The sequence below is a fragment of the Pyxicephalus adspersus genome, chromosome 4, assembly GCF_032062135.1.
Source record: "Pyxicephalus adspersus chromosome 4, UCB_Pads_2.0, whole genome shotgun sequence".
Taxonomy (NCBI): Eukaryota; Metazoa; Chordata; class Amphibia; order Anura; family Pyxicephalidae; genus Pyxicephalus; species Pyxicephalus adspersus.
In genome coordinates, this window is record NC_092861.1 from 39,635,915 (window position 1) to 39,646,137 (window position 10,223).

General features: G+C 37.0%; 1 protein-coding gene across 1 annotated transcript in view; it reads left to right on the plus strand.

Moving 5' to 3' along the window:
- SLC9A9 (solute carrier family 9 member A9) overlaps positions 1-10,223 on the plus strand; it is a gene marked incomplete in the record, with an annotated part of 338,107 nt that overhangs the window by 128,053 nt on the left and 199,831 nt on the right. Inside the window, 1 exon segment of the mRNA XM_072407908.1 lies at positions 9,290-9,378. Coding sequence (XP_072264009.1) covers positions 9,290-9,378 — 89 coding nt within the window.

Consider the following 10,223-nt stretch of genomic DNA (forward strand, 5'->3'; position numbering starts at 1 on the left):
CCAGATTTTCACTATTTGAGCTGGCGTGTGGGTAGAGACCCTGTGGCCTGCTTGATATAGTCAATGAGACATGGGAAAGTAAAAATACCCTCAAAACAATAATAGAAATATATTTCTTGAATGCAACATAGGATGGTCAAAGTGCTTTCTTCAGTGAAGGAACACAAATTACGCCTGACACCAGTATTGGGTAGCCCTGACTGTTTTTTGGGGGGATCCAGGGGTTTGTTGGATACCCCACCTAAACTTAACAATAAATAAGTACAGTAATTACCTGTCACATTTTCTGTTTGGATAATTCTATATGCAGGCAGAATCTCTTTCCAATATATTGTACCTATTTGCTGCTAGGCTGACTATCCGTCATGCTTTTGTATTTACTCTAAAATATGCTTAAAACACAGTATCACAACTTTATCTGAATCTTATGGCCCACCCTAAATAAATACTGATCTTCAGGCAAAAGACCTTGGAAAGAATATGTAAAATCTGAGCACCATAAATACTAACAAATAATGCACAAAACAGTACAAAGAAACCAGAGGTAATGTCCATGAGTAACAACATACAAACAGTTACAGAAAATGTCCAATGGGTTTAAGAACATTTACCCTATCCATAAAGGGGGAAGGGAAAAAGCCATTCACATAAAATGTAAATTGTACCAGGTCTAAAGGGGTGGGGGGGACTAGGGGACACACATAAGTATACGACCCTAAGGGAATACCAAGGAGGAGGCAGTAGTGGGTATGGGGCAAGATAGGGGAAGAAGAGGGGGGATAAGGGGGAAATGATGCATATAATTTATAGTCGTCCAAATCAGATTCAAATCAGTGAATCAGATGAGTACATAAATTTAACAATCCTCGCAATATCAATCTCACTTTATCAATGCCAAGGGGCAAATGTCACTTTATGACAAATAGGTCTGGAACTGAGGGGATTCCTTAAACCAATCCCAAGCTGACCACATCAGTGTTTATTTTTCATATTGATCTTTATCCTCAGCTACCAACATCTCCATATGCTGAATCTTCTCAAGTTCCACAAACCAATCCTTCATGGAAGGAGTGTTAGTTTGTTTCCAAAACCTGGCAATAACTAATCTGGCTGCTGTTAAAAAATGGCGTAGCGCACTTTTTTTTGGCAGATTTAACCAAAATGCATTGTGTTTTTGATTTACTGCTTAGTACAACAGATGAATGTTTTGCTGCAAAAGGAGTGCATACCGCTTACAGATTTCAATTGATCACTTTGAATAAAATGGTTTCAAAATGCTTCAAGACATATTTATTCTAATAGATGTATTTATTTTACAAAGTTTTATTGAAACTTTAACTTATTATAGACTTTCCAATTCTTATTTCCGCCAGTGTGGGAAGTCAAGTATTGTAGCAGCTGTTTTTATTTATTCCATTTGCACTTTGCTTTATTTCATTAGGATGTAAAAAAATCAAAATATTTTAGGATTATTTATTGTGTGGGAATAAGTTCTTATTCCTAAAATTCCTGGACAGCCATGTGTTCAGTTGTCTGAAGGATCTGTAAAAATTGCTGATCAGGACCCCTGTTAAGATTTTCCCTTACTTATGTACCAGTGACAGCAATGTGCCCAGATGGAAAATAAGGAAAAGTGTGCAAAACTGACACAGCAAGCATGTGAATGCCCTGTGCTTTGTTGTGAGTAACGGTGCATAAAATAGTGCAGGTGAGATTTTAAAGTGGGTGCATTATGGTGTAACTAAGCTCTTACCCTGCTCCACTGCATTAGCATTCTCACAAAGAATACCTCAAGTTAAAGTGTGTTTAAACAGGACATTTTCAAATTAAAGAGGCACTGAGCCCTGAAGCTGAGGCAGAAGGGAAAAGGACTAGTCAGCAGTATTGCCTGTGGTTCCCTTTAGGCTTAATTTTCTCCTACTACTGATTTGTGGTGCCTTGTTCTACACTGTTTGTCTGCAGATGATCATCTTGATAGAGGCAAGGCTTTAATTCCTCATGTCAGAACCTCCAGCAAAGAGAACAATGAGCAGCAAAATAGTGACATTACCAAGTCTAAATCTCCTAACACTAGCAGTCGGCTATGCCTTGAATCTCACATTGCCAATACACAGTTATAAAGCCGGAGGCACATGAAGTGCACTGCTGTGTTGTAGAAGGAATTGAAAAACAGTAAATATTTTGGTGTATTGCTTTGCCATAAACATTTGTAGACGTTATCTATAACATAGCAAATCATGGCATTTTAGTTAATTTTCACATAAATTACATAAGTTGCTGAAACGTTATTTGCGTTTTGTTTGAGTGAAATGAAACTATTGTAATTGGTCAAACTAAGACCATGACACCTTTTCAGATAATTTATTTTTAACAGCAAGCTTAATTATCCACATCAGGCACTCTGAATTGATAACACTGGGGAAGGCATTTTTTGTTGAGTTAGATCTTACACCTATTTTTTACTAATTTTTGGGTGGTGAATCCAATAATTACCCCAGGTTTTTGCTATCACATCCAGTTTTTACGATACAGGGTACCCTCCATTTTTGTCAAAAAACATACAAATTTTACATACAATGAAAAAATAATGAAATAAAAACTTGAATGTAGTGTTTATTTTTATTTTTTTTTTGTTCATACTAAGGATTTATAGTTACTGTATGACATTTTTTTCACAGTAAAACATTTGAAAATTATTCAGGTAAGCGGTTAAGGTAAACATTTACGCTCATAGCTTTTCCTGGAGTGTTCAGTGTTAGGACAATCCCGCCGGATGCTCCAACAATAGTCAGCCGTCATATGTACATCCCATCTATTCTGATACCTTCCTTCCATGACCTTCAAATCTTGTTGGAATCGTTCACCCTGCTCTGGCTTTCCAGAAAATGCACCTTGATGCTCATATTGCAACCAAGCATTTTGTAGCTCTCCAAGAGTTTCTGGACAATTTCTGTGCAATTATTTGCTTGTGTTTCCAAGAAAGTCCTTGACAATGGCTTTGAATAATACCCAAGCATTCTTTTCGACTTCTGACATTGTCCTGATGAAATGTTCATCTTTGATGATCTGCCGAATCAGTGCACCATCAAACACACCGGCCTTTATTTTTTCAAATGACTGGCTAGGAAATGCCAAAATGAGGTACTTGAAACAGTCTCCTTCAGTTGGCAAAGCCTTAACGTAGTGCTTCATCAGACCCAGTTTCATGCGCAGAGGCGGGAATATAATATTCTTTCTATCAACAAGTGGCTCATGTAGAATGTTTGGATCACCTGGTTTTAAGGCAGATCTTGGAGGCCAATTCCTTTCCACCAATAAGGAACCATACCATTTTAAGGTCAACACAGATGACCCAGATGTGTTGGTGATATTGTAACAACTCAATGACTCTCTTTATGTCTGCATATTCTTCACAAAAAGAAACTGAATGGCTAATTGGGACTGACCCAAATATATTCCCATTGTGAAGGAGGACACATTTTAAGCTCTGCTTTGAGCTATCAATGAATAGTCGTCATCCATTGAGTTATAGATTGGAATTCCCAATTCCTCCATTAAACCAGGTATGTTACGGCAATACACAATGCCACTGTCAGTTCTAAAGTACTTGCAATTACAATGCAGTACAATGCAGTACAATGCAATTTTTCTGGTTCATAAGTACGATACCTTTTTTCGTTCCTTTTTTCAAGTATGTTTTTCTCACGCAGTCTTGATGCTAAGAGTTCTGAAGCCTTCTTCGATAGTCCCACATCACGTGCCAAATCACTCAACTCATGCTGATCAAATCCCTTACGAACAGAGCCCTCTTCAATTTCAAACTCTTCATCATTGTTGTCACCTAGTTCATCACCATAATCATGTTCTTCAAGAGAAGGTAGTGTAACGAAAACCGGCACTGGGATTTCATCCGAATGAGCCACTGGGCGTATAGCCGATGGCAGACTTTGATACTCTGTTACATTTCTTTTTCTTGTTATATCCTGAAGTTTTCACTATACAAAAGTAACAGTCACTGAAATGATCTCCTGGCTCTCGCCAAACCATAGGTATACCAAATGGCATCTTATCAAGTGTTCCCTTTGTCCACATCCGTAAACCCTCGACACACTGTTTGCACACCTTATGAGGGGCCCAAGACTTATCTTGATCACCAAGTTTAACTCTGAAATATTCCAAATAGGCTTGCTCTACAAATATGCTGATGTTCCCCCTTTGACTGGAAATGGTGAAACTGCCACGGATATAACAAAATGAATCAGGGTTGTTTAGGTACTTACTACGAGAAACAGCAGTCCCAGACATGATCTGAAAGAAAGGAACGACGTGTGTAAGTAGAAAAATACATTTTGCTTATTCACTACGTAAAGCAGCGCACAACCTCTGACCTCACCGTCAAACGTGTGCAAATGAATAGACTATACAAATCCACGCTACAGTAATCTCATTATTATAAGAGGTAGAGAAAAAACCTGACATGATAGAAGAAAACTAACTGCACTTTCAGAATCAGCATACCTATTTTAGTGTAAATAAGCTTAAAAATTTGTTCGAAATTGTTACCCAGTGTAATTATTCCCAGCATTTACATATCAAAATTCTAGTATTTTTGCACCAACCTAAATTTGCACAACGCTTTATTCTTTACTATTTTAGTCTTTTTTTATTTCAGAATTCAGGTATGGAAAGTATGTTGAATGTTTGTGAACATTCAAGATATTTGCAATCAGTACCAATAGTATTTTCTTATGTGTTTAGGATGTACTTTAAATTCTTTGTTTACTTAGTCAACACTTTGAAGAATTGCACCTACTTTTTCTAGGATAGTGGGACTATTTTCAAGTCCTGGTGAAACACTTGAATATGATTGCCTTGTTTGTTGGTAAGAATGACTCTCTGAAGATAATGTAACAGCTGTAAAACTATGCTGTACAACCATTACTGCTAATGATCATAGCTGCTGAACTGCAGTCAATATGCCAGAACAACTTACAGGCCATTTACACTCTGCTTTATTTGTATTGTTAAAACTTGGTAAAAGAGGCTGTTGATGTAAATTGTAAATTTAAAAAGGTGATTCTCTAGTTTTACTGAGTAAAAAACATATTCAATTTTGATAAAATATAAGAGTTCTAAGAACTCTTATGAGTTATATAAGAGTTATTAGAACTTTATGAACTTCACTGTAGATCCTTACTTTCAGAAGTTGTTTCAATCAGATATTGGGTAAGGCTTTTCTAATGCACCTATGATCTCCAGGCAAAAAAAAATAAAATCATAAGGAAAAGAGTCATCTCTGCCAACCTACCATGCAAACAAAAATAGTAGATATAGGTAGAGATTGCAGTGCCTGGCGATGAAGTAGATGTGGGTGTAGCTGTGGATATAGAATAGAGAGATGGTTTCTGCGTATTAAATGATTATGGTAGTGAGGAGGATGGGCAGGCTGTTTTCAAGAGGTGATCATTGATGGATGAGCTATTCTTTCTTCTGGATAAATAAAGCATCCCTAGTGGCATCTTAGGGCTCCACGTATGATATGCATAACGCAGGTAGGCCTGTTGAAGATCATAAGGGTTGGTACAAGCTACAAACATAATATTCATGTATGCACTGCATTTAATGGCAGACTCCTCCAGCTCCTGAAGTTTTTATCCATTGGGCACTCATTAATGATGTAAATCCTGCACATTTGCTCTGGAGTTACATCTACCTAGCACTCCCTACCTTTCTTCTTACAGATTTCAGAAATATGAACACTGCATTCCGCAAGCATCACAGGTAGTGTACACTAAAAGAAACGTTCTAGAAACATAGGAAAGAAATAAAAAAAGCCCATTTTTTGATTTACTGATAAAATAGGTCTGCTTGTAGGTTCTACTCATAAAAATGAGAAATGTATAATACAAAGAAAGCTATAGTAAAATGTATTCTTGTTAGTAATAAAAATGTGCTAAAGATGTGTTTTTGTGTTCTTGAATAATTAAGATCATATAAACAGTTACACATAATTTTAATATATTAGCAAATGTAAGTTAAATGTAAATGATTTTGGCTTTTAGTTATCCTCAAAACTTTTTTTGGGAAGTGTCAGCTGAATTATGGCATATGATGTCATCAGGAGTGGCTATTACTGCAAACCTCAAAACCACTATGGCTTCCTAAATTATCTTTATTAGCCAGGCAGACCCACTTATCTTGCTAAGATTCATATTTATAGAGCTGTATGATAATCCCAAAACCACAGAAGCCACAAACCTTGTACAGCTGATGTGTCAGTTTCCTGTTTGTTTATGGCATCCTGACATCAATTTACCAGCTGCTCTTCTGCAAGTCTTTGAGTCATGAGTTCCCTATATACTGAGCCACAGCAAGGGGATTACTAGGAGATTTCTGCGGTGGTTGAGGACACATGTTTATTACAGTTTACTTGTGCAGTAATACAATAGAGTTTGTTATATCTGGTATGATTATAAATAAATATTATTTGTGTAATGATTTTTTATTTATTCAGTTCAGCAATTCTTGAGTGTTCTGTTATAGAAGGCCTATTGAAAGTTTTACGCTAAACAGATTTCTTATTTCATTTATAGTACAATAAATATTGTCTTTTCCTTTACTTCCCTTTAAAAAAAATCCTGGAGATTGTGGCAGTAGACAGCTGACAGCCCTACTGGTTTGATCTAATCAAAGGTGTTTCACTCACTCGCTCACTATTTTTGCATTGCTTAATATGAGATTTATTTATTAAAACTCAAGACTGGAGAGGATACATTTTCATCAGTGAAGCTGGGTGGTCCAGCAAACCTGGAATGGATCTGGCCGAGGATTCAAAATATTTGCTAGCAAATAGCAAACAACTTTGAAGAAATCTATTCCAAGTTTGCTGGATCACCCAGCTTCACTAATGTAAATGTATCCTCTCCAACCATGGAGAGCTTTAATAAATCAGGCCCAATGCGAGAAGCAAACACTAGAATTTTCTCAAAGTTGCCTTTAAAGTCAAGCCTAGAGTTTTTGTCTGTGTTGGTTTATTACATAGGATACAGCAGTCAGTGTATCAACAGAGTGTAGAATGCACTACCTATTCTACCAATTAAAACCATATAACAGAGTCCAACAGATGTAAATTAATTGACAGCAACCACAGTAACCATCTTATATCTTAATTTTACTTTGTTTAGTTTTAAGCAACCAGGGACTCTAAAAGCAGGGTAACTTGACTGTAAAAACGAACTCTTTACCAAGAAAGTTGAGGGTTGGCCTGCCCTCCCCCAAATCCTGCAGCTTCCTATTGGACACTGAAGCTGGCCATTCCTAGAATAGAAGGGAGCTGCAAGCAAGAATAGTATAGCTCTTTTCTATCTCGGAACCATTCAGGATTTTCCTAGGAAGAGTATTCAGGATTTAATGTTTCTCAGGGCAGTAAAAATCTCAGGCATAGGTACAGGCAGCCATCCTAATGTGCCTCATGTCTGCTGGGGAGGCATTTTGTAAAACATTTTTAAAGTAGTAGTTTAATTGTTGTTTTATTGTGTGTTTTTTTAAATTTTTAATATAATATTTTATGATTAATTATTTTATATGTATTGCATTTGCATTTTTTTTTTAGATAATAGAACCATTATTTCACCATTGTAACATACCCTAAAAGTGTTTCTCTTTTTCTTCTTTTTCTGTGCTATATTTTGTAACGCTGTGCTGTATAATTTCTCCCTACATCACAGATGACAAGAATAAAACAAAAAAGGACCAATATATATGTACTTTTTTCATATATTTTTTCTGTTGTGCTCCAATATCAGCTACTTAATTTAATTTTTTTTAAAATGACAAAGAAGTCTACACATTTCTAGTGTTAGTGTAAGGTATTTATAAACATGTGACCTTCCATTTAGGAATTTCAAAATCACAAATATGAAACAATTAAATACAAGCCGCAGGTAATGCTTGCTTAATCTCATTGTAGTAAGGAGTTTGAAGAGAGATGATTCCCAACAGTGTGATAGTGGATGCAAACATTGTGTTTCCTCTGCTGTCAATGGCTCTTTAACAGCTGTGTGGAGTTAATGATGTTTAAAAAACACTTCATTAGATGTAGTTTCTTAGTTTAGGATGCAAGTTGGTTTTCTGATACAGCACAATATTACAGCAAGTGTTATAAGTGCAGCTGCAGGGTCCTGTCACAGATATCAGCATTTTCTGGGGGGATTTCTGACTAAGTCACTGTACATCCTTAGAGGTTGTGATGCCCTACTTGGGAACATCTCAGCCTGAATGTACAGCAGCTGAACAGTTCTATTGGTTCAGCTTAGTTTTAAATAGAAATATAGTTAAATATTAAAAGTGTCCCTAGAGGAGTGTACAACTTTTTAGAGTTGTTATACCTTAGCAGACACTTTACATGGGGCCACTGTAGATATGGGTCAATGGGAAATAAATTTTATTGTTATGCATTTTTTGGTAATACTGTCTTTACAATTAAAGGGTAAATAGAAAGGCTGATTCCATTTCAGACTTCCAGTTGCCCACAGTATTCTAACACAAGCTCAACCGCACTCCAAACCATTTTATATACGGGGCTGTGATTGCGGTAAATCATGGCATGGTTCCTAAAAGGGGGAAGTTGCTTCCGGCAACACAGTTGCTTTTCTCCCACTGGAGGAAGAACTGCACCTCAGCCTCCACTGCACTAAACCCCATGACAAACCCTACAGTTGACAGCATAGTAGTTGAATAAGGGCACCGGAAATGGCTAGCAGTGCCTTTTTTACCCACTAATCTGAATGAGGCCTTAGAGGTAGTGTAGGGACAGTTCAGAATGTCATTTTAATGACAGTAACCCTCACTTATGTATTATCCATCAAACTTGTTAATAACAACATTCCCTACTAAGAGGAAACTAAATACCTCTCCTCCTGCCATGTGTGGGTAACACCGCCATATCATAGATCTAAATAATTCTGCTTCAATGAAGAGCAATTGCAACATGAAGATACATTAAAAAAAATGTTCTTCCAGTAGTGTCCATCTCCTGTATCACCCGTAGCACTCAGTGCTTCCTCCTGTGGACCCCAATATCACAACAGGACATATTTGTCAGTAAGAAAGTAATTCTTGTGGCACTTCCTACTTACTGGAGCAGTGATCAGGGTAGGGGCAGTGGTAAAAGAACTGTTTTATTAGCAGATTATTTTTTTAAGTTTCTTGAGGAAATAGCTCTGTGTATACATTAGTTTCTTTTTGAAATATTGTTTTTTAATATTTAATTATATATGTTTTCTTGCAGGTATTGTGGCTGTCCTGTTTTGTGGAGTCACACAGGCACATTACACCTATAACAACCTTTCTGAAGAGTCTAAACTGAGAACAAAACAGGTAGGACTATAATAATTAGAAATAAAAAATACCAGATATATTCAGGTATGGAGAAGTCTGTGATGATGTGCGGAGACTTTTCCAAATCTCTCGTATGGATTGGGGAGTGTGGGGAGGTAGAGTCCCCAGTCTATTACCAGAGGTTGGAACTTGAGTCGCACAACTTATACTTGAGTCCAACTTATGTTGCCTAATGTACCACTTGCACTTCGACTCGCGACTTGGTTTCTCTGCTGACAGCTGAAGGGGACAGAGAAGAAGGCAGCCCCTCCCCATTCAACTGTCAGAGGAGAAAACTTTGGGGACAAATGGGGATAAATGAAGTGACTTAATTTGGGACTCGACTTGGAAGAATTCTTGCTGACTTGAGACTTGACTTGGACTTTGAAGGGTGATGACTTAGTCCAACCTCTGCCTATTAGAAACTCCAATTGGAGTGATTGTTAGCAGATTGTTAATGAAACGGAGGGGAGGAACCGGAAGTATGGAGTCCCTGAGAACAGATGCATTGAATCAACTATTGCTTTGACTCATATTTTCAAAACTCTAGTTCACTTTCTATTCAGTGTTAAATGTTTTAGGAATACCACACCTTTTTTGCCCAGTCTTTGGTGACATGTGGCCATGAATGGTAGTTGCAGACATAGCTACCCCAGTTTTATCACAGTGTAGTTTTTAAGAATTACAGTTTCAATGCTTTCTTTAACCACCGGATGGTTACACTGAGGTCTAGATTTCTGGACCAAAAGTGTTACAGGTTTTCATGAAATTTTTTTTTTTAAATTGTAGACCTGTAACTTACAGAAATATGTCCGAATAGGGGTCTAGTAGATATAATGAATATA